This window comes from Phaseolus vulgaris, chromosome 10 (genome assembly GCF_051622355.1).
Source record: "Phaseolus vulgaris cultivar YP4 chromosome 10, ASM5162235v1, whole genome shotgun sequence".
NCBI classification, from domain to species: Eukaryota; Viridiplantae; Streptophyta; class Magnoliopsida; order Fabales; family Fabaceae; genus Phaseolus; species Phaseolus vulgaris.
In genome coordinates, this window is record NC_143507.1 from 20,836,207 (window position 1) to 20,861,810 (window position 25,604).

Below are 25,604 nucleotides of genomic sequence, written 5' to 3' on the forward strand. Positions count from 1 at the left end.
GTTGGAACAAAAATTCCTTGAGATACTTGATTTCGACATCATCATTTTCTGTTAAAAGTATATCATCGACATAGAGCAAGAGAGCGGTGAAATATGATCAAACAATCTTGGTAAATAAAGAACAGTTTACTTTTGATTGAATATATCTTGCCTTTTGAATAACCTTAAAGAAAGTAGCAAACCATTTTCGGGATGCTTATTTTAATCCGTACAAGGACTTATGAAGTCGACAAACTAGATTTCTCCCCTATCGACGAAATTTGGGAGGAAGCTCCACGTCAACAGTTTCATGAAGGTCACCATCCAAAAATGAATTTTGTACGTCAAGTTTTTAGGTGAACCAGTTTCTAGTAGCTCTAACAGTCAAAAGACAACGTAATGTCGTAAGTTTAGCAGTAGGAGAAAAAGCCACAATATAGTAAATCCCTTCCACTTACGTGCAACCTTTGGAAACTAAGAGCGCCTTATCGAATATGTGTCTTAATTTATGAACCCATCGACATCGTATGGGTTTGTGGCCAACTGATAATAAAACAATGCTCTAGGTGTTGTTTTCTATCAATGCTGATAATTCAGCTTCCATGACTTCCTTCCAATGGGGAGAAAGAATGGCCTGATCATATGATGAATGCTCTCTATGTGTAGAAATGTTAGCTAAAAACGTGCAATGAGTATAAGATAAGTTAGAATAAGAAATAAAATGAGATAGGGAGTATCATGTACCTGGGAGAGAACCTTGGCTAAGAGTGGACTGATTGGTAAGAGGTAGCAATAAGTAATCTTTATGTCATGCAGATGCTTGAGACGTGTAGAATGTCGAAGTGGTTGTGTAGAAATCCCAGGGGATGAATTAGGCGCAGGAGATTCAGTGGTCATAGGTTCAGGAATAGACTCAATGGGTATGGGTTTAGGCACACTGGGCGAAGTTGGTGAAGTTGATTGTGAGTTCGGTAGTGTGATAAAAATGTAGAATTTTGATGGTATAAGTCAAAGACTATAAATTTTGTAGGACATAAGAGTGTGAGAGTGATGTTATTTCATGAAAAGGAAAAATGGTTTCGTGAAAAACCACATCCCTACTGTAAAAAATGGTGTTTGTCTTCAAGATCATATAATTTGTAGCCTTTATGATTAGGTGGATATCCAATAAAGACGCATCGTCGAGCACGAGGATCAAATTTGTGTTTGGGATGATTCACCATTGCATAACATAAGCTTTCGAAAATACATGAATGTGTAACAGACGGAACTTGGTTCTATAATAGTTGAAAGGGTGTTTTATAAGGGTAACAGACTGAATGGGGGAAGGTAAGCGGTTAATGAGATAAACCGCAGTTAAAACACAATTTCCTAAAAAATGAATAGGTAAATTAGATTGATAAAGAAGTGATCACGCAACTGTAAGGATATGACGTTGTTCGCGCTCAACAATCCCATTTTGGTGGCGGGTATAAATACATGTACGTTGGCATTCAATGTCGTGATCAAGAAAAAATAGATGCATGGAAAGAAATTTTGTACCATTATCTGTTTGGACGGCTTTAACACAAATGTGGAATTGTGTATATGCAAATGTGATGAAAGATTCTAGTAGACACTAAGTATCAGATTTGTGTTGCATGAAAAAAAAACCCTAAGTGCATCTAGTGAAATCACCAACAATGGTTAAAAAAATCGTGCATTTGAATAAGTAGGTGATTTATGAGGATTTCAAATATCGCAATGTAACAAATAAAATAGACCCTATGTATTTATTACACTGAAAGTAAAAGGTAGTCTTGCTTGTTTAGCAATGGGAAAAATATTGCATTTATTATGAGTAGACGTATTATTGAAAGAAAATAACAAAGATCCCAATTTTAAACGGGATGAAGACGGATGGCCAAATCTCATATGCTAGAGACCTGTGTTGCTAGAAACATGAAAAAAGTAGAAAAACATTTTGGAAGGTTTCATATAATAAAAACCACCTCGTTGTTCACCCGAACTCGTAGCCAGATCATGCAGGATACAACCATTGGGAAGTAAGACAACACAACAATTTAGAGTTTTAATGAGTTTACTTCCTGAAATAAAATTTAAATGAAAAGAAGGGACACATAAAACATGCTCTAATTTGATATCTCTATTAAATTGGATGGACCATTTAGATGTGATTAGGGTTGTTGAGCATGTAGGAAGGTTTACCAAAGAAACTGGTGATGAAGTTGAATTAATAAAGAATTTTGGATTTGAAACAATATGATCAATTGCCCCATTGTCCAAAATCCATGGTTTTGTGAAAACATAAAACTGAAGTATTAAAGTTCATGAGAAAACATTTGCGTAAACATCATGATTACCCAAATTAATCATTGAAACCGCTTTGGTAATTTCTTGGAGTTGTTCTGCTGAAAATCCAGAAAATTAGCAGTGAAAGATTTATCTTCTGGAATTGAGTACATCATATTGGTGGCTGGAAGCTGACAATTTGTAGAATGTTTAAAGTCGTGTTGTTGTTGTGCACGATCAGATTGACCATTCTTAATCTTGCACCTATCTTCTATGTGTCCTCTCTTATCACAAAAAATACAATGAAATTGTAAATTCCTACATTTATCAATCGAGTGCCCAATCCTCAAACAATGTTCTCAATACTTGCCTTTATATAATTTTTTTGATTTGTATGTCCCTGTCCATGAAATGGTGTTGTGATAGTAAAGCTTTACGTTGGCTCCGATGACAATTGTTGTTGTGTCTCTTCTCTTATAATTAATGAATATGTTGTCAAATGTTACACAAGGGAGACATCATCAAAATATAAGATCAGACATCTTTATAGGTGTCATTGAGACCCATAAGAAATTACATTAAATGTTTTTGTTCCTTCTCGTCATTGTGTGCTTTCATTTGATTACAAGGCGAGAGGATAGGCGATATGTGTCTAACTCGTCCCAAAGACTCTTGATTTTTATGTAATATGACGAAAAAGACATTGTACCTCGAGTAATTGTGGCAATGACTTTATGTATCTGAAAAATTACAGGCACGTTCTTTTGTGAGAACTAATCTTTCAAATCTTCCTAAACATGGTGTGCCGATTTCGTGTGTACAATGCCTTTGGCCAAATCTGCTTCAAGAGAATGTGTTAACCATGAAAAAAGCATGCTATTGCATTGATTCCATATAGCGTATTTTGTCGGTTGCTTGGTCTCTGAAGGTGCACTGATTGTGCCATCAATGAACCCGATTTTATTATTGGCTATGAGGGCATGAGTCATTGATTTACTCCACGTTGCATAGTTTGAGCCATTCAATTTTTCTGGGACAAGTAGGTTTTCGAGTTGATCTAAATGGTGTATATAGTATGAATTTGATGTATCCGTAACTATGTCTTTAGAGTTTTCGGTAGACATGGTTGTCGAGGAAAAAAAAAGGCAAAAGAATATTTGTAGTCACCAGAAACAGTGCTCTAATACCATATCAAATATCATGGAAATGATATTTGTGTATATTCATTCAATACATGCCTACTGTTTATATACAATCAGAATGGAAAGATATGCTCTATATAATTTGCTACTCCATATGTTATGCCTATTTATCAACAATTACACCAAACTATTGTCTTATTTTACCACGTATATTATACATTTATACACTTTCTATGTACATCTATATGAAAAATATAATAATTCCAATAAAAATGCATGAATAATTAAGTAAAAAAATGTTGATAAATGATTATGAGACACTTGGAATCGATTTTCAGTGAAAAAACATAGACAATTGATTATTGTTGATGTACCGTCCCGTACCCGGGCGTTGACAAAGTCAAAGTCAAAGTCAGCGTCGAGGTCAAAGTCAACATAAGGCATCGCCTAGGTGAGGCGACGCCAAGTGCAAGCATCGCCAAGACGGGGCGTCGCCTAGAGCAGGCGTCGCCCAGTTAGGGCGTCGCCAAGGTAAAATGTCACAAAAGCAAGGCAATCACAGTGTTGCTCCCCGATACCCATGGGTAGGAAAGACCATGGAGGGAGTGACGCCGTGGGAAGGCCTCAAACCCCGATAACCCGGGGTAGCAATAAAGAGAAGAGAAAGGTGGCTTCAAGGCCATAGTAATAGCGCCAGTGGAGAGCAATCTGACTCGTGAAGTGCCCATGCCGCCCCAGAGACGCCCTTGGGATAGTTACGACTCATGAGAAGGGTCACGCCCAGGGGCAGCCAGGTGCAGGGCACGAGAGGAAGGTAGATACGCTCTCAAAGTGAGTGACTAGATGTTTGGAGGCATGAGTTGACACCCAAAAAGTCACCCCTTGCGCAGATGCACTCCCAGGTAGGAGGACTCACACGAGGAAATACCCCCAGGTGGGGTCATGGTGTTGTGAGGCCCTCCACGTGTAATAGGAGCCAAGTCAGAATAGAAACGTCAATTTGTCAGGTACAAGGTAATTAAAGCTATTTAATAAAGTTTACGTTTCGAGCGTTTAAGGTACTATAAATGCTCCCAAGCAGTTTAAACGTCTTAAAGGCGCTGAACGTTTTATAATTAAATGCGCTTTAAGACGCTTTAAATGCTAGAGTAGTTTAAATAGCGCCTTGAATGTTGGAAACGGGGTTGGAATTTTTGGCAGACTTTCCTAGAACACACTCTAGTTGCTTGCTCGAGTCTTGAGGCTACGCACAAGGGACTAGGGAGAGAGGTTGTTTGCCAGGAGGAGAAAATAGACACTAGACACAGTTTCTTTTAACCACCTTTAGAGTGCCAGTCACGGTGCTCCGATACGGAGGTGTAGAGTTTTGGTGTTTCTTGCTAGCTGACTTGAGCGTCGGAGTGCAAACGGCCGCTAGGGCGCCCTTTTGTCCTTCTTTGCAGGAATCCACAAGTAACCAGTGGGAATGAGTCCCTAGCTGACGGGTGAGGTTGCGCACGAAGACGTCCCAGGTCAACCGGCCGGAACAGTTGACAACAAAAAGATTAAAACATCGATTATAGAGAGAAAAAATGAGCAACATCAATTATGGGCAATGAATTATCGATTGTGTGAGACAAAAATTGGCCAACATCGAGTCTTGATAATGGACATCAATGTTCACTCAAAAAAACCTTGGACAATCAATGATTTGAGTCATGAATGACAATGAAACATCGATTATCAATTGAAAATCAAAGGACAATCGATGTTCATGTTTAGAACATCAAATTTCTTTCTTTCAAACGTTTTTTACACTATTCTTACCTTAATGATCCAACACAACTGAGAAATACTTCACAAAATCACAAATGCATCAAAGATAATTACTAAAACAATAATATTACGGAGAATAAACATGTTTCAACCTGACTTTTTCATATTTTTGTACACTTTAACAAGAAAAAATAAACCTACATACTCATTATTTATACTAGACAAAAAAAAAATGCAAAACATTATCGCCTTTCCATCTACATGAACAATAAAACTGCAAAAACAAACACTACGTAGAACAATTTAATTTCACTAAATCAATAATTAATTTATTTATGTGCTATTATCGTGATAATCATGTGATATCGTGACAATAATTAAAATGTTACTAAAATAACATATTTTAGTTATTCGAAGTTTTAAAAATCATATTCCTGGATTCACATTTCTCATGAATCAACTACGAAATGCCCCCTATAATTTTGATTTTTATATGGATACAAATTACTAAAAAATCACTGAAAAAAATATATTTTTTAAATTACTTTCGGCCTGAATGATTCTGAACTTATTTTGCATCACGCTCTGTATCTTCTTTATTTCAAGTTCTTATGCTTAGAAAATAAAGTAAAAGAAAAAAGAAACACAATCTTTTCTTTTGGTTCTCCAAAAGTGAATTGAATTGGAATAGTTGATATTGTACCAAAAGTTTTGGATTCGTCCATGTACACCATTTTTTTTTCTTTGAGTAGTTTCAAAACTGTTATGGGAATATATATTGGTATGGTACAGATTACACAGAATGAGAATATTTGTATCATAATTTTGACCAAGATTGACATATGGATGATATTAAAAGAATAATTCATTTCTTTCATATATATAGATAGATATAGATATAGATATTATAATATTATGAATTAACCTGAATGAGAATTTCCACACACCAAAAAGTAATTGATATTATTGTTTATTGGTGATAGTTGAGAGTTACGAACATTGGCAATTTTGATACGTGCCAAAACAGCACTTGCAGATGAGTTGATTGATTAGGTCACTTCATTTCCAAAAATATTCTTGGAATTTTAGGCAAGAAAACTCCATTCCTAGTTCGTGGATGCAAAAGTGCTTGGTTACCCAAAAGAAAGATAAAAGACAAAAGAACGTAGCAAGTTTTGAGTTAAGTAAGAGAGCAAAAAACTCTAGTCAAGACCATATTTCTTGTCATTAAAGTCACTGCTCTTGTGCATTATCATCACAAGAATTTGAGAGCATCATCATTATGAAAAGTGCACAAGTGATTATTAATATTGTGACTAATTTTAAAAACTACTGTATGCATACAACACACAATTTTACGTAATACTCAATCATTAATATTTTCATCAACGCTTATCAACATTACAAATGACGATTTATAGAATATGAGCGGTCTCAAAGCGTATCAGACTTGATATGTTCAAGATATTTTATTAGTTTGTTTTTTTTTTAATTCTTGACTCAAAACTAGAGAGGGTTGTAAGTCGTTTCACAGCGTCTTAAAAGTGTTTTGAAAGATGAAATTAATAGGAATATCTTAGCGTGACATAATATTTAGACGTTACTTCATGCTGATTCCAATTTACGTTTGACCACAAATCTTTAATTATCTTTCTCTTTAGTTTGCCAAAAACTTTCTCTTTCACCATCCGTGTAAAGTAAAGGGAATTGACCAGAACGCATTGCTTACATGTGTAGTCAAGAGATTAACTTGGGTTTTTGAGTTCAAGTAGAACTGCTTCTACATAAATTTCATTCTTTCTTCTCCAAAATCAACTAAATATATACGCAATTTACGACCAATTTTGAGAGACCATGACCACTTTTGGAAGAAATTGGAATCGTCCCTTTAGAAATTTCAATGAATTGTACCTAACTTTAACTTGAATATATACAATGAAAAGGGAAGAAAAAATTGTGTCTCAAAGCAACAATGTCTTTTTTTTATTTTATTTTATGCTTTGAAATTAAAAAAATAATTTATTGAAATGTGTAAGGTAGAAGTATGATAATATATGAGTAGTGAGAAGTGTGATGATTGATGGATGTGGGTGGTGGCTAATGTCCTACTTTATAAGTGGTTCCATCTAAGCACCAAAATTTTGCACTTTATAGTTTATTTTGTAATTGGGTTTAGTTGTTAACCAGTGAGATTTATTTGAAGTGAAATTTCAGCATTTGGCCTCTAAAGTCTAAATCATAATAGTGGCATCCAAGTACTAATTGACCAAACCTCCATGAAATACAACGAAATTAAAAAAAAAATACAACAAATGCATGAAACGGATCATATGTCATTTATTACAAATTTAATGAGTGTGACTGAAAGTTTTCCATAAAGAACCAAAAGGCCTGCCTCAGCTAGATACCTTGAGTCACGCCCAACTAAGCCAAATTAATCTGTCAGCCATGACTAAAATAAGGGATCTGCTTGCTTTTTCTCTTTTCTTAAATCACCTTTGCAGATTTCCCCAAAATGGCAATCCAAATTTAATGAACACCAGATTCATTCACTCCATCACCACCTCTTCTGCCATCAAGTTTTTTTTCTTATTCCCCCTCTAATATCCTCATAATATCTCTTCACTTGTCAAGAAGATTTATGTGAAAAGCTGAAAACAGCCTCAAGCAGCAAGAGAGAAAAGTTGTGCAATATGGAACATCTTAATTGTCTTCTTCATCAGTAAAATTAAAAAAAATGAAAGAAACATATTCCTCTTCCTGAACTGTACAATGCTGGTGGTCAGAAGTGGAACTTACTTTTCTACCATTATAATATGCTGGTTCATCAACTTACTGTGAGAATGACTAGGTTTATTTAATATTCACAAGCAATGAATGGTATAACAGTTACTCAGAAGTTTTTGCTTGGAAGCTGAAACAGAGCCCACTAAAACACGCATGCTTCCAACTCTTCTGCATAACTCCATCACACATGAAAAGAAAAAAGAAACTAAAACACCCAACTAAAGTATGCAATCCCAGGAATGAGAAATCCTACTAGTAAACTATTATTATTATTATAATATTAAAAAAAGCACAAAAGTTTAAGCTAAATAGAATAAGCATAAAAAGTTCAGTTCTTCCATTGATAGATGCTCTAACTCTAACTTGAAAAGTCATATCTTACAGAAACAAAGTGTAAAACATAATAAAGTTGCTAAGAACCGAATTTGAGAAGAATTATGATATTATTAGATGAATATGAAGTATGGAGTAACTAACGAAGTGAAATAGTAAGTTAAAACCCAAATGGCTAAACAAATTTAAAATTGCAGTTTGATAAAGGAACCAAAATTTTGTACCTTCGGATCAGGGCCTAACTAGTCAAAGGAAAACAAAGAAGTTCGAACTAAGAAATACCTTCTTCACTGTTTGACAAACTCTGCATCCGAAAGAGCGGAGTGGTCGAACTGGCTAATGTCTTCATCATCATCCATTGGAGCAGGGAGATTAAGATCTATCAAACTGTCTCCAACTCTAGCAGAAGCTCCAACCGAAACAGTTGCAGAAGTTCTGACATTTGCAGAAGTTCTGACAGTGGCGGTGGTTGTAGTTGCAGAGGAACCTATAACATGTGTTCTCTTGTGTCCACCGAGGGCTTGACCCGAACCAAAGACTCTAAAGCAAACGGGGCATTCGTGGACTTTCTTCTCCGCCACAGCAACATGCTCCAATTCAGGTTCAGTCTTCTGAAACTCCGTTTCAGAGTTTAACTTCATTTTCTTGTGACTTGCTCTGTGCCCACCAAGAGCTTGGTAAGATCGAAACACCTTATCACACGTTTCACATTTGTACCTCCCTCGCACCTTGTTACTCCTCTTTACAGATTTCATCTCCTCGAATTCAAAACCATCTTTTTCTTCATCATCCTCTTCTTCATCTTCATCATCGTTGTCACCATCATCTTCAACCTCATCATCATACTGTTGTATGTTTTTATGATCATCATACTTCTTCCATCTGTCACGAGACAGCATCATTAGACAAAATGCCACGGCCTCCTCCGTGGTGGTATCGGAAGCAGAACTTGCAGATTCGTTCTTGTTATTATTTTCAAAGAGTTTCATTTTTTTCAGGGGTTCTCCGAGTTGCCAAGCTCTCTTGGATCGTTTCCGAGTTGGGTTCTTGGATGACTCGGTCTCGCTCTCTCTATCTTGGAGGATCACGGAGCCCGTTTCTGCTGCGAACGAGAATTCAGGATCTGCAAAACGAAAACTTTTTTTGGGGTTCTCTCTGAGACCGTAGAAGGAAGAAGAGGATTGAGAAGGGGATGAGTCGGCCTCAAAACTGAGTTGAACCGGGACGAACTCGGTCTCTTTCAGAGGAACAGGTAGGTTCATCATGTGAGACCTCATGTGACCTCCTAAAGCTCTTCCATTGGCGAAACTCCTTAAGCAAAGCTTGCACTTGTGCTTCTCCATAAAAATAAAAAATAAAAAACAGAGCACAAAACAGAACACCCTGAACACACTTGTGTTGTGTTCTTTAACCTCTCTCTGTGTTCTTCCGTATAAAAGGAGTAGGTGCAGATTACAAACTGTTGCTCCACCAAGGAAGAGTATGTAACATGGAGTGGGATAAATAAAAAATAGATATAATAATAAATAAATAAATTAATAATGATTTTTTTTTTACTTTTCTTTATTTGTCTCTTAGACTCTGCAATATTTTTATTTTTGTCATTTTTTTAATACGAGATTTTTTATGTTTTCTCCATTTATTTTGCTATCTTTACTTTATTTTTCCTTAAATGCCCTGGGATTTGGGATTGATATCTGAAAATTGAATTTTTTTTTTTTTTTGAAACGGTGACGGTAGAAAGAACTGATGGTTAATATCACTCGACTGTGATGTAAAATTCAACAGCACAACATAAGCATCAAACAATGTGTGACACGTAATTTGCAGTACCTACCTGTCTTTTCTATAGGCAACCACTGGGTAATGCCACGATTATTTGGGAAAACGACCTTAATAAACCCAATAAAAACACAATGCCTGTTATTTTCCATAATGAATCTGTTACCTTTTGGGGCATGGAGGTAAGTTTTACAAGGTTGTTTTTCTTTTAATCTATTTCTACTTCCATCACATATATTTATTAAAAGGGATTTGTTATTTGTTATTGTAACTGAAAAGGAACTGATATTTATATATTATTTATATTATTATAAGAAAATTATAATTAATTATAAAATAATTGAATGTAAACTTTAATTTAAAAAATATATTAAGTAATACTCACAGTTAAGAATGGATGGAGTATTATGTGGGATGAAGAGTAAATGACGTTTAGTTAGGGTTTGGTAGACCCAGTCCTTCATGCTACTCCTAGTGTTTCCCCACACACATATAATCTCTCAGTCACAACACACACAAACAAAAACCTTTGCTTTCTTCCAAAGGACGTGTTCCATCTTTTTCTTCACCCAATTGGGTCTTCTTTTAAAATGCACCTTAATTAGTCATCACTCATGAATATCATCAAGGTAATGAGAGGGTGCCGTATGCATTCTGTCTAACTTTTTCTCTCTTTCAAACTAAAATAACTAACCTTTTTCATTCAAATAAGAAACTTCAACTACAATAATCTATATTTACTCATGGGAAAGAAGCTGAATTTATTTTCATTAGGCAGAGTAAGAATAATTGTTGGAAACACTTCCATTTCGGGCCCAAGATTTCAATATACTATCAACTCATTCAACTTCTCTTAATCAATCTGAATTATACACATAAACCCTCAACAAATTTATGTCAAATCTAATACACTATTGTTTAATCATTTCTAATGGGATAATTTTATCTTACAATATTTACATTTATCTATCTATTCTTTTAATCAACACAATGAGATATTTTCCCTATCCATAATGTGAATAATACCATGAATGAATAGTGATTGAGAAAGAAATATCAATACATTATCTACCTAATACATGTATTACTATAGTATTGTTTCTCCTCACATACTTAATAGAATGCAACAATTATAATCAAGATTATAAAAACATTTTGATTATATAACCTTTATATAAAAGATTCAACTTTTGTGATGAATATGACATTACTTTTGATCATATTTTTTATTTATTTATACTAATATATAAAGATTTTTATTTTTACATATTTCATATTCTTATATGTTCCTACAAAAGGGGTTAGAAACTTTCTTCAAGGTGAATACGCTGATTTTCCGGATTGGGCTCTTCAGGTTGGACTCTCGGATTGGGCTCTTTAGGTTGGACCTAAGTTTGGCAAACTTCCTAAGCTGGGTTGGATTTATTGCACCTTTCGGATTCTCCTCTTAGTCTCCTCTCACGGTTGGGTGTGTGTACCTGCAAGGCGCTTCAATGTCAAAGTCAAAAATAGTTTTATGTAATCATCAGATAAAAATCACTCTACTTACCTCTTAGACTGATGTTTTATTTATAATGTTTTCTTATTGGGCTCATAACCTACTTGGGTCTTTCTTTTTGTACCCAATATCTTTTTAAACACACACCTATTAATTTGGGCCTTATCATGTTGGGCCTTATCATGTTGGGCCTTGCTACAGTAACCATATTTATTAAGACCTAAATCCTAAACCCTAAACCCTATATTTTACATTTAACTTATATATATATATATATATATATATATATATGTTTTTCGGCTAGACCTTTCGGCTATACTTTTCGGTGTATCCTTTTGGTGAGACCTCTCGGCCTAACAGTACACTAGCCCCCAGCCCCCTAGGCATGAGGATTTTGTTTAAAAAAGACATAATGCCTAAAAATAAAGGACAAAGCATTTCAAATCATTTTGATTGTGTCAGACGAAAATCTTTTTTCAAATCATTTTGATTTTGTATTAAATGCCTCGTTTTATGTGTTTTTTCTCTATCACAACGATTGACTTGATGTGACAAATACATCTGACCGTTAGATGTGAAACGTTTTAATGGTTAAGATATCGTGACCTTTCAAGCGCTGGGTTTTATTGCTGTTATAAATATCTAATCTCATTTGCTCTTTTTTACGTTTTCTTGTATTCTTATTTCTGAGAGTTTCAGCAAATTGCATTAAAGGTATAATGTTTATTTCCAACTCTGTTTCCGTTTCTGATGAATTTATGGGTTTTTTTTTCGAGCGCGAGTGGCGAATCTAATGGAAGAGTGATACGAGTCGATCAAGATGCAGATTCAACCTCATCATCTGCTACTCTTTCATGTATGAAGGATTCCAACGAAGCGATGACGGATGTTGAAACCAAAAGAGCCGAGAAGACTATACCAAGGATAAACCATTGTCTCGGTTATAATTGGGTCAATCCTAAGGTCCTATAATTTTTTCTCTCGGTATCGTTCTTCTAAAGATCTTCGTGATTTTCTTTCAAATACTCACATTTATTCTCCTAATGTTGTTGAGGATATAATTTCTTTTCGGCGTGCTGGAGATATTGATAATGTTTGTCATGGTCGTGAAGATGATAGTTGTGAATTCTTTTATTTTTTTGAGTGTTTTTTTATTGATTTTCACATTCGATTTCCTTTAAGAGAATTTCAAATGGGTGTACTGAATTATCTAAATATTGCTCATACCCAACTTCATCCTAATGGTTGGGCTTCTATGCAAGCTTTTAGTATCTTGTGTAAACTATTGTCGCTTTTTCCCAGTCCAAAAGCTTTCTTGTATTACTATAGTTCTTGGCCTGGTAAACGACCAAGCTAGTTGTCTTTAATTAGTAAATCTAGAATTTGTTTTCTTAAACCTTTTACTTCCTCATATAAGAATTTCAAAGGAGGTTTCTTCAAAATTCTAATTGAGGAGGATGGAAAGAAATATTCTTTGATGGTGATACTCCAAATTTTCCTTTCTACTGAACAAGTCAACCCTTGAAGTTTAACTCTTGGTCATACCATTCGATGGATGCCAAAGATCGTCGTGTTATTGAAGTTCTTGGTCACTTATCCTACCAGATTCCTACTCGCACTCTATTACGGTTATACACCTAAAAAATGCCGAAAAAAGATTTCCTTGGTGTGTGTTTGTTTAAATTTTTTATACGTAACAATATATTTTTGACTTTGCTAAGTGTTTTATTGGTTTTCAGGTTTGATGGCTGCCACTAATCTGAAAGCTCGGTCTTACTTCTCCAAAATTGTGAACAAAGCAAGAGGTTTGACTCCTTGACCTGAACCAGAAATTCATCATGCAGTTGAAATGAAGATTATCGAACCAATATCTCGGGTTGAAGCTATTGAGCTCGTAAATGATGAACATGTTGTTGGTCCTTTAAAGAAGAATAATAAAAGAGATCGAAGTGCTAGGAGATCACATTCATCTTCTAGGCGTCATCGTCATATCCAAGGGAGTTCTTCACAATCACTTCCAAATTCAATCTTTGCTGCTACTACTCGGTTTTCAGAATTTATTCAAACTAACCTTGATGAGTTTTCATACAACATGCTTAAAGCTTATGATGCTCCATCTTTGGCTAATTATGTTATTGAACTTTCAATTCGTGCTTTATTAATCGGAAAAATGATGAAGGAAAAAAGCTCAAGTGGTGTTTCCTCTGCTGATTTTGAAAAGATGAAGATCGAACTTGCTTAATCAAATGGAAAGCTTAGATTTTTGACTGCTCAAATAAAAGAGTTGGATACTTTGAATGTGCAGCAAGAAACCAAGAGGGAATCTCTTAAGAATGAAATTGTTGATTTAACTGCTGAAAGATTGAGAATTCATGAGGAAAAATCAAAAGTTCAAGATGAGAATCAACATCTAAAGGAAAAGCTATCATAATTATCGACAACTAAAGAAATTGATAGCAACATTATTCGGCTTTTGCAAAAAGAAATAAGTCAATTGAAGTTGAATGTATCTGAAGCTGAAGGTTTTGTGATTGATCAGCATAAGCTGCGTTTCGAAAAAGCTCTTCAACAAGCTAAATATTTTTATAAGATTCCCTTAGATGAAGGAAACTTTGATGTAGGCAAGGACTTCTACAATGACGAATTGATTCCCATCAATTAAATTCCCGATGAAGATGCAACAAAGATTAATGCCATGAACTAAATGAGTATTAACTCAATTTTTTGTTATAGATCCCGATTAGTTATCGGGTTTCAGACCGTTTTGATAGTCGTTTCTATGACAATGTTACTTGTATTAGTTTGAAGTTATTTAATATCAAACCTTTTAACTTTACTTCTCTTGACTTCTTTTTGATTTATTTTCATTATAAGCCAAATGTTAACTTGTAAAAAATGACTCTTTAAAAAGCTTTTATTCAGACCTTTTGACTATACTTTTCAGTGTATCCTTTCGGTCAGACCTCTCGGCCTAGGAATCCTTTCGTCCAATTCTTTTGGTTTATTCTTGTTTAATAAGTAGAATGTTTCAATTGAATAATTTTTTTACCACACTTTTCGGCAAATCTGCTTGTTGAAAAATTGTGTAAATTCTTAAAGAATGACTTAACAAAATTTATCTTTAAAAAGCTTTTGTTCAAACCTCTCGGCTGAGCATCCTTTCAGTTAGTCCTCTCGGCATAATAGTATGCGATTCCTTTCGATTTAGACCTTTCGGTTAATTTTAATATGATCTTCAAGTTATTTCACATAGAATGAATTTGTTCAAGACCAGGATATTTAAATGGTTCTCTCATGAGGGTTCCACCTGATGTGAAATCATCCAAGACCGAGATACGTTTATTGTAATGCACTCGGGAGGGTTTCACCTGGAGTGAAATCATCCAAAGTCGAGATATTTAGGATAATACTCTCGGGAGGGTTTCACTTGGAGTGAAATCATCCAAGACCAATATATGTTTAAGATAATTCTCTCGGGAGGGTTTCACCTAGAATGAAATCATCCAAGACCGAGAAATGTAAGAACGAGAAAATTTGTTAGAATACGTTATCTTTGCTGGTGAATAACTTCATTATATCATAAATTTGTACACAAAAAGGACTTCTTTACATTATATTCAGCTAAAATAAAACTTTAAATGACTTGCATTCCAAGTTCTCGTGATTATCTTTCCTTCTAGTGTTTCTAATCTATAATCTCCATTTTGCAAATTTTCTATTATTCTGAAGGGGCCTTCCCATTTAGATGCTAATTTTCCTTACTGTGGATCTTTTCGAGCATCAGTTCGCATTCTCCAAACTAAGTCTCCTTCCTTAAAACTTCTTGGTTTTACTTTGGTATTAAACCTTTTGCATGCTCATCTCTTTACTGCTTTTCCTTTATCTTTGCTTTTTTCCCTGAGTTCTTCAATTAAATCTAAGTTTGTTCTTAAACATTCATTGTTAACGTTCCAGTCTTCTATTTGCCTTCGCAATGTTGGTTCATTCACTTCTATTGGTAACATAGCATCAGTACCATATGTAAGATTGAATGTTGTTTCCCCAGTTGATGTTTGTGGAGTACATTTATATGCCCATAATATTTCTGGTAGCTTCTCTGCCCATAATCCTTTTGCGCTTCTTAATCTTTTCTTCAGTTGACCAAGGATAACTTTGTTTGTTGATTCTGCTTGTCCATTTGTTTGTGGATGCTCAATTGAAGTTGTTGTAGACTTAATTCCTAAATCTGATATTCACCTTGAATGTGACCTACTGTGAGCTGAGAATCACTTTTGCATATGACTTTATCAACTCCCATGTTTCAAGCCAAGAGTAATCCTGCGATTAAAGTTTCGTATTCGGAAATTATCAACTCCCATGACATTATCAACTCCCACTTTTGAATTCAAGTCTCAAGGCCATCTCTATTTGGAAATTTCCTGGTCCTTCAAGCATTATTCCTGCTCTGCTTCCCTTCTTATTGGACGAACCATCTACATGTAAGATCCATGCTTCGTGTTGTGTTGTTGTTGGTAGTTGAATGATAAAATATGCCTGAGATTATGCTTTAATTTCTCCTCTCGGTTCATACTTGATTCCAAATTCTGAAAGCTCCACTGACCATGCCACCATTCTACCTGCAAGTTCTAGTTTTCTTAAAATTTTAGATATTGGACAATCAATTCTCACAATTACCTGATGATTATGAAAATATGGTCGAAGGCGTCTTACTGTGTACACAAGGGTTAAAGCTATTTTCTCAACCAGAGCGTATCTGGTTTCGGCATTTTGTTAGGGATCTACTTACAAAGTATATCGGTTTTTATCTGGATTTTCTTGGATCAAGGCTGCTCCTATAGCTTCATGTGAGATTGCTAGGTAAACAATGATAGGTTTGGTTAACACAGGTTTGACCAGGATAGGCGGTTCGGCTATCATGTTTTTTATTTGGGAAAAGACTTGCTCACATTGATCATTCCACTTAAAATTTTCAGCTTTTCTCAATAGTTTCACTATCGATTTTGTTCTCTCGGCCAAAATTGGTAGGAACCTAGCTAAAGCATTTAATTTTCCAACTAGTCTTTGCACCTCCTTCAAATTTGTTGGACTTCTCATCTTCATTATCGCCTCACACTTATAAGGATTCGCTTCAATACCTCTATTGGTCAACATAAAACCCAGAAACTTTCCACCTCTTACTCCAAAAACACACTTTTCAAGATTTAAGCGTATGTTATACTTCCTTATTCTTGCAAAAACTTCTTCAAGATCTTTTACATGTTTTTGCACTTCACATGACTTAACAATCATGTCATCAACATAAACTTCCATGTTTTTTCCAATTTTCTCCTTAAACACCTTATCCATCAATCTCTGATATGTGGTTCCAGCATTTTTTAAACCAAAGGGCATAACTTTGTAGCAATAGTTAGCCATATCGATTGTAAAAGCCGTTTTAGGAATATCTGGTACATACATTTGTATCTGATTGTAACCCGAATAAACATCAAGAAAGCTCATCATCTCTTGGTCGGATGCTCCATCTACCAATTGATCAATACTTGGTAGTGGATACGAATCTTTTGGATATGCTTTATTTAAATTAGTATAATCAGTGCACATTCTCCATTTCCCATTCAGTTTCTTAACAAACACCACATTGGCCAACCACGTTATATATTGGGCTTCTTGAATGAAATCGGTTTGCAATAGCTTCTCGATCTCTTCAATTGTTGCCTTTCGTCTTTCTTCTCCCAACTTTCTTCTTTTTTGGGCCACCGGCTTCTCTCCCTGATAAACAGACAATTTGTGAAAGATAACATCAGGATCTATCCCTGGGATATCAGCTACCTTCTATGCAAACAAATCTTTGTTTCTTCGTAATACCGCAATCAGCTTACTCGACAATTCTTCAGGCATACTTCCACCTATATATGTACACTGTTTTTCATCTTCTCCAAGCCGAATAGATGTTGTTTCCTCTTCTGGTTCTAATCTCTCATCATTCATTCTTAGGTCTAAATCCACCATGGCCACCATATTTTTGTCAACTTCTCTATCTACCACTCTTGAAGATTTTATTTTTAATCCAACTGCATAACACTCTTAGGCATCTCTCTGATTGACATAAATGGTTGTTATTTCACACTTCTCGGTTGGGAATTTCATAGCTAAGTATGGCATTGATACAATAGCGCCCAATTTATTTAAAGAAGACCTTCCCAACAAAACATTATATGACGTGCAAGCATCCACAATCAAATACATGATCTTGATTCTCTTTGTTGCATTTCCTATTCCAAATGTTGTTGCTAAATCAATGTATCCTTCTGTATCCACCCTCTCTCTCGAGAATCCAATAATTTGTTCAAGGAAAGGCACCATGTCTTCCTCCTTCAAGAGTAACTTACTAAAAGTATCCCAGAATAATATATCCACTGAGCTTCCTTGATCAACAAAACTCTTCATAACAACATATTCTGCAATTTCTACCGTTATCACCATTGGATCATCATGATCAGGATCAATCTCTTCAAAATCTTCATCAGTAAAGAGCATAAGTGGCAAATTCTCTTCTTAAAAACATGATTAACTGTTCTAACATTTCTCTAATGCTGCTTTCTTGCAGACGATGACTCCTTTCCAGAAAACCCTTCCGATATCGTGTTGATAAAACCTCTCACAGGTCTTCCTAAACTTCTCTCTCTGTTTCTTCTTACCGATTGAGCATTTTGGTAACTTTTTCTTTCCTTACCTCCAATTTACCTTCTCTTCTTTCATCCCTTCTCTCTATTCTTCTATTATCTCTTCTTTCAAATCTATCTGGCCTTCTTTCTCCTAGTTCACCTCCTTTCGGTTCTCTCTTAGGACTTTGCCTCGTTCTTGTACCTCCACTTCTAACAAAATGCTTTAACTGTCTTGCTTGAATCAACTCTTCAATTCTATCTTTCAAACCTATACATTCTTCTGTATGATGACCATGGTTCTTATGATATTCACAATGCTTGTTATGATATGCTCTCTCGAGTGTTCTCGCTTTTCTTGGTCCTGGTATGATTTCTGTCGCCATTGCTTCCTGTAAAATTCTCATTCTGTTGGTATTCAATAGTGTACACTATTGGAACTTTCGGCTTTGAAACTCTTCTCTTGCTCTCCTTGCTAAATGTACACTTTCCTTTTTAGCTATCTTCCTATCACCTCCATCTGCTCGTGCTTGATTACGAAATTCTCTCAATTCTTCCATCTGCATAAACTTCGATGCTCGCTGCCTTAATTCATCAAGGTTGGTTGCCGGCTTCTTACAGAGACTATCGGCGAATGGGCCCAGTTTCAAAGTTGTTATCATATGATGCATTGTAACTTCTGGATTGAGATTACGAATACTCAATGCCGCCTTTCCAAAACGTTCCATAAACGTTCTCAATGATTCACCCTTTTCCTGCCTTATATTCACTAATGCAATTGATGTTAAGTGATGTGGTCGGTTATTCGCGAACTGAGCTCCAAACTTCTCTACCAAAGTATCAAAGCAATCATACATAACGGTGGTAACCATGTAAACCAACTCAAAGTTGCTCCCTTCAATGTGGTTGAAAACACTCGACACATTATAACATCATTCCACGTATATAGATTGATTTGAGTTGTATATGTTGAAGATGGTTGCTGCCCCTTCAAGACATGTGTTTGATGAAGACTTTTATGTACAATTCATGTATATTTCCTTTTGCTTTAAGAATGTCTTAGGTGGTGTTTAGAGGTTGTTTAAGAGTAGGCTTTTTGCTGAGTAACTCACCTCTTAACCACTGACCATGTGATAAGAGCAAGCACAAAATTTCTTAAAATGTTTTTCATATGTTTTACAAAAAACACGTCTACTGCATAAAAATAAATCTGTTCTTTTCTAAATAAACAGATTCATTTTTAAACTTATGCCTTGGCTAAGTCCTGTGAAAATTAGATTTTGTGCATCAAGTATTTTGACTAAGTCTTCTACCTTTCAAAACGAATGTGTTTTAAATAGTTAAGCTTTTTCTGTTTTCGTTTTGAAAAATAAATATGTTCATCTGTAAATGAATAGATTCTTTTTTGTCTCTGGTGCCATGTCTAGCTTAAACGGTTTTCAGTTTTGTCCCTGCACCAGAATGGCTGACTAAGTCTCCTCATATAACAAATTCTCTAACTGCTTTTGAAAATAAATCTATTCATTTTATTTTCAATCTGTTCATTTTATAACAACTTTGACTGTTTTTCAAAAATCTGTTTTAAGTTGGTTTTCTATAAAATGAAAACTTGTTTCTGAGTCTAAACATCGATCATACAATTGTAAAAACAAGTTTTGCATCAGAGAATTGAGGATTTACAAGGAATTAGCATCTGTTCTTAAAAGATTTCGAAAATCACAAAGTGTTTGTTCTTGTTTGGTTCCAAAAGCTTGGTGAGAGGTGCTGCTACTGTTCTAGCAATCTGTTCTACTGGTTTAAGGCAGATTTATGCATCCTCAATCAGGTGTAGTCGTTTCACATTTCTTTTCTTGTAAAATTTTGGTTGTACACTCTTCTTGATAGGGTTTCTTGAAGAGTGTGTGTGCTGAAATAGGGTTTTTCAGCAAGTGTACCTAAGTTCTTTTAGGTTTCAAGAACAGTAGGATTTGTGTTTGTTTGAATTGTGATTTAGTGAATTTCACCTTGGTTTAGGTGAAGACTGGATGTAGCTTAGTTGAGTGAACCAGTATAATTGCCTTGTGTTCATTCTCCCTTAATCTCTACACTTAAATTTCGGCTTATCTGTTAAACTATCAAGAAATAAATCTGTTCAATTAATAATAAATCTGTCTTTCTGGGCTTGTTTCATATTGTTCTTAATTTCTGGAAAAGTTGTTTGATTCTAATAAGAACATATAAAATCTGTTAAAAGCCACTGGAACATTTTGATTGTGATAGGTGACTCAAGTAATTGTCAAGCTATTAATTGAACCTTAATCTCTTGCTTAAAATTGAAGTTTGCTGTTTTGTGATTCACGGTTTTTCTTCATTACATCAGTGTGTGTATGTGGAAAATCAATTTGCATAATCTTGTGATCAACTTGACTGTATAAACATTTTTAAACACAAACAGTGCCAAAATAAATCTATTCAATTTCAAATAAATCGATTTATTTTCTGTAAACTGTGATAAACACTGATTCTGCGAGAAACTTTTAAAAGGTCAATTCACCCCCCCTCTTGAACTTTGGCACTATTAAACCCAACAATTGGTATCAAGAGCTAGGACTTGTATTTTAATCAAGTTTGTTTGCAATAATGTCTGAGTTTAAAGTGCTTTTTGCTGAGGGATCTGCTGTTAATAGACCACCTATGTTCAATGGAATGAATTATGCATTTTGGAAAATTAGAATGCGAATTTTCATGGAATCTATTGATGCATTATTCTGGGGAGTTGTGGTCCATGGACCCTATGTGCCAATGCAGGTTGTCAAGGATGAAGAAGTGGTAAAGCCAAGATCTGAATGGAATGAGACCGAAAGAAGGAAGGCTCAACATGATCTTGTGGCCAAGAACATCATAACCTCTGCATTAACAATGGATGAGTTCTTCAGGATATCCCAATGTAAGTCAGCTAAGGAGATGTGGGAAGTCTTAGAAGTCACTCATGAGGGTACTGAAGATGTGAAGAGGTCAAGAAAACATTCTCTCATCCAAGAATATGAATTGTTTAAAATGCAACCCGAGGAGAGCATTGCTGATGTGCAGAAAATGTTCACTCATATTGTGAATCACCTTACTGGTTTGGGAAAAGAATTTGACAGAGAGGAACTCAACATAAAGATATTGAAGTGCCTCGACAGAAGCTGGCAACCAAAGGTGACTGCCATATCTGAAAGTCGTGATCTGTCAAAGCTGGGAATTACTGCACTCTTTGGAAAGCTAATGAAGCATGAGCTAGAGCTCAAGAGACTCAAAGAGCAGGAAACAGTAGAGAGAAAACCCAAAGGACTTGCACTGAAAGCAAGTGAACAGAATGAGATCAAGGAGGAAAAAGAAGATGCTGAAGATGATGAAACAATCAGTCTTCTTACAAAAAGATTCAGCAAATTTCTGAAGAAGAAAAACAGAGATAGGAACCAGCAGAAAAGAAGGTATCCTAAACCTAATGATTCAAATTCCTCTAACTATACTTGCTTTGGCTGTGGCAAAACAGGGAACATCAAATCGGATTGTCCAAACAATCAATCAAAGGATAAATCTGCCAGCAAGAGAGTTGAAAGGAGCAAGGGAAGAAGAGCTTACATCTCATGGGAGGAAAATGAAGTATCTTCAACCAGCAGCTCTTCAACTGAGAATGAGGAAAATAATCTGTGCTTCATGATGAAGGATGAGGAGTCAATCTCTGATTCAGTAAGTGATTTTTCTATGGATTCAGATAACTATGATCAATTGGTTGCTGCTTTCAAGGAAACACATGATGAAGAAAATAGGCTAGCTGTAATATGCAATAAGCTGCAAAAGGTAAATAATGTGCTTGCACCTAAAGTAAAAACACTTGAGGAAGAATTGCATAAGGCCAAAACAGATTTGGTAAGCCTTGAACTAACATGCTTGCATGCCTCTATTAAAACCTGTGAAAACTGCAAAAAATTGGAAAAACAAGTGGAGTATTTGCTAAAAACTCTTTCCAATTTCACCAAGGGAAGAAAGAACCTTGAGTCTCTTCTTGGCTCACAGAATGCTGTTTTCAATAAAAATGGACTTGGTTATACTCCTGGAAATGTAACCAATGTCAAAAAGCTTTCAAGATTTTTTGTTCCAGCAAAATCAGGTTTTTCAGCTTTTAACAGTGGCAAAAAGACATTTCATGTAACCTTTTTTTACTGCATGAAATCTGGTCATACCTCTAGGTCATGCATTGCTAGAAAGCATCTTGTTCCTAAGAATTTAGCAAAATGGCTACCAAAGAGAAGGTTTTAATCTGTGTTGGACCCTATACTGAAATGGGTACCATTTGTATCATCTTTATTCTGTTTTGCAGATGAGCAACAAGAAAAATCAGTGGTACTTGGACAGTGGCTGCTCCAAGCATATGACTAGAGATCTTACAAAATTCACTAGCTTGAAGCTCAAAGCAGAGGGGCATGTAACCTATGGTGATAATAACCGAGGAAGAATTTTGGGCAGAGGCACTGTTGGAACAGGGAATTCAACCACTATTGAGAATGTGCTTTATGTAGAAGGGCTCAAGCATAGCCTTCTCAGCATAAGTCAACTTTGTGACAAAGGATACAAGGTGAACTTTAAGTCAAAGGGCTGCACAATCTTAAGTGATTCATCTGGTAAGGTACTGTTTACTGGTAAGAGAGTGAATAACATATATCTTTTGAATATCATGGAAACTAACTCTTCAAATGAGTGTTTGCTGTCTAGAAGTGATGAGTCTTGGCTGTGGCACAGGAGGTTAGCTCACATACACACTAATCACTTAAATAAACTGAAATCTAAAGATTTAGTTTCTGGTTTACCTAACATTAAATTTCAGGATAAAAGGCTATGTGATGCTTGTGTGAAAGGTAAACAAATCAGATCTTCTTTCAATTTAAAAGATATTGTCTCTACAAAAAATCCTTTGGATGTACTGCATATGGACTTATTTGGATCATCTAGAGTTGCTAGCTTAGCTGGAAATTTGTATGCTTTAGTGGTTATGGATGATTACTCTAGATTTACATGGACTTTGTTTCTTGCACATAAAAATGATGCTTACATTGCTTTTAAGAAATTGGCAAAGGTTCTGCAAAATGAAAATGGTTGCTGCATTAAATCAATTCGAAGTGATCATGGGGGAGAGTTTCAGAATGATGTAGTTGAAAGGAAAAACAGATCATTAGAGGAACTAGCTAGAACTATGTTAAATGAATCTAAGCTTCCTAAGTATTTTTGGGCTGATGCAGTCTATACTGCATCTTATGTGTTAAATAGAACCTTAATTAGACCAATTCTTAAGAAAACCCCATATGAATTGTATAAGGGCAGAAAACCTAGTGTGAGCCACCTTAGAGTTTTTGGGTGTAAATGCTTTGTATTGAATAATGGCAAAGAAAATCTTGGTAAGTTTGATGCTAAATCTGATGAAGGTGTGCACATTGGTTATGCTTTGAATGGTCATGCATATAGAGTCTTCAATAAAAGGTTGCTCATAGTAGAAGAATCAATGCATGTTGTTTTTTATGAAACTGATCATAGCATATCTAAAACTGTTGTTGATGATCTTGACAGTAATGAAATTAAATTTGTTTTAAATCAAAATGAATCGATTCATTTTGATACTGCTGATACACATGCTATGCAAGAATCTACTGTGCCTGCAGGTTTGCCAAAAGAGTGGAAAACCCCTAGAGACCTAACCCTTGATAATGTCATTGGGAACATTGAGAAAGGAGTATGAACTAGAAAATCCTTGAACAACTTCTGTGAAGCAATGGCCTTTGTATCTCAAGTGGAACCCAAGAATCTGAATGAAGCTCTCAAGGACAGCAACTGGATTTTAGTCATGCAAGAGGAACTGAATCAATTTGCTCTTAATGAGATCTGGACTCTTGTTCCTAGAATACCTGAGATGAATATAATTGGAACAAAATGGGTGTTCAGAAACAAAATGGATGAGCATGGGGTGATTACCAGAAATAAGGCTAGGCTAGTGGCTAAAGGGTACAATCAAGAAGAAGGAATAGACTATGATGAGACATATGCACCAGTGGCTCGGTTAGAAGCTGTTAGATTGCTACTTGCCTTCTCCTGCATCAAAGGGTTCAAGCTATTTCAAATGGATGTGAAGAGTGCCTTCTTGAATGGTTATATAAATGAAGAGGTATTTGTTTCACAGCCACCTGGTTTTGAAGACCATCAACATCCAGAATACGTGTTCAAACTCAAAAAGGCTCTCTATGTGCTCAAGCAAGCTCCTAGGCAATTGTATGAAAAGCTAAGTGATTTCCTCACCTCACAAGGTTATGACAGAGGCACATCAGATAAGACCTTGTTCATCAAGAAGAAAGGGGATGACACAATTCTAGTACAAGTATATGTGGATGACATCATTTTTGGATCAAACAATGGAGAATTGTGTGAAGCTTTCGTGAAAGTCATGAAGAGTGAGTTTGAAATGTCAATGATGGGTGAGTTGAACTATTTTCTAGGCTTGCAGGTCAAAAAACTCAAGGATGACATTTTCTTAAGTCAAGCTAAGTACTGCAAGGATCTGCTGAAGAAATTTGAAATGGATAAGTGCAAACCAATCAGCTCACCCTTCTCAACAAGCTGTCACTTGGATCATGATGAAGCTGGAATTGCTGTTGATGAAACCAAATATAGAGGACTCATAGGATCTCTACTGTATCTCACTACCAGCAGGCCTGGCATAATGTTTGCAGTGTGCATGTGTTCTCGGTTTCAATCTGCTCCTAAAGAATCACACTACAATGCTGCCAAAAGGATTTTGAAGTATTTGCAAGGAACTAAAGAAGTTGGCATGTGGTATCCAGGTAACATCTCACTAAGTTTAACTGGATATTCTGATTCAGATTTTGCAGGTTGCAAAATTGATAGGAAGAGCACCAGTGGAACCTGTCACTTGCTTGGATCAAGCTTGATCTCATGGCAATGCAAAAAGCAGGCTTGTGTAGCTCTCTCCACGGCTGAAGCAGAGTACATTGCAGCAGGGAGTTGCTGTGCTCAAACCATATGGCTAAGACAACAATTGAATGATTTTGGTATCTTACTTAACCATATACTTCTGCTGTGTGATAACACAAGTGCAATCAACTTAACCAAAAATCCTGTCATGCATTCTAGAACCAAACACATTAAAATTAGGCATCATTTCCTAAGGGAACACATTTCAAATGGAACATGTCATATTAAATTCATTGGTACAGATTTACAGCTTGCTGATTTATTCACTAAACCATTGGCTAAAGATAGGTTTAATTTTCTGCTTAATGAATTGGGTATTATAAATGTCAATTGTGCCTAGCAGTGAAAAATTAAATTTGTTTATTCGTAATT

General features: G+C 35.5%; 1 protein-coding gene across 2 annotated transcripts; it reads right to left on the reverse strand.

Annotated features, from left to right (window-relative positions):
- Positions 1–7,384: 7,384 nt before the first annotated feature.
- Positions 7,385–9,763, reverse strand: LOC137819413 (zinc finger protein ZAT9). 2 transcript variants are annotated; one of them, XM_068623260.2, is made up of 2 exons: positions 8,571–9,763; positions 7,385–8,123 (listed from the first exon to the last, which is right to left on the reverse strand). In XM_068623260.2, the coding sequence occupies exon 1, from the start codon at positions 9,629–9,631 to the stop codon at positions 8,576–8,578; it is 1,056 nt and encodes a 351-aa protein (XP_068479361.1). In that variant the 5' UTR covers positions 9,632–9,763; the 3' UTR covers positions 7,385–8,123; positions 8,571–8,575. The 2 variants fall into 2 exon arrangements, with proteins under 2 accessions (XP_068479361.1, XP_068479360.1); XM_068623259.2 differs by having other exon boundaries at positions 7,385–8,131.
- Positions 9,764–25,604: the final 15,841 nt, after the last annotated feature.

Excerpts from the sequence above, each read along its gene's own strand:
- LOC137819413 (XM_068623260.2), bottom strand. The coding sequence starts at position 9,631 with ATGGAGAAGCACAAGTGCAAGCTTTGCTTAAGGAGTTTCGCCAATGGA.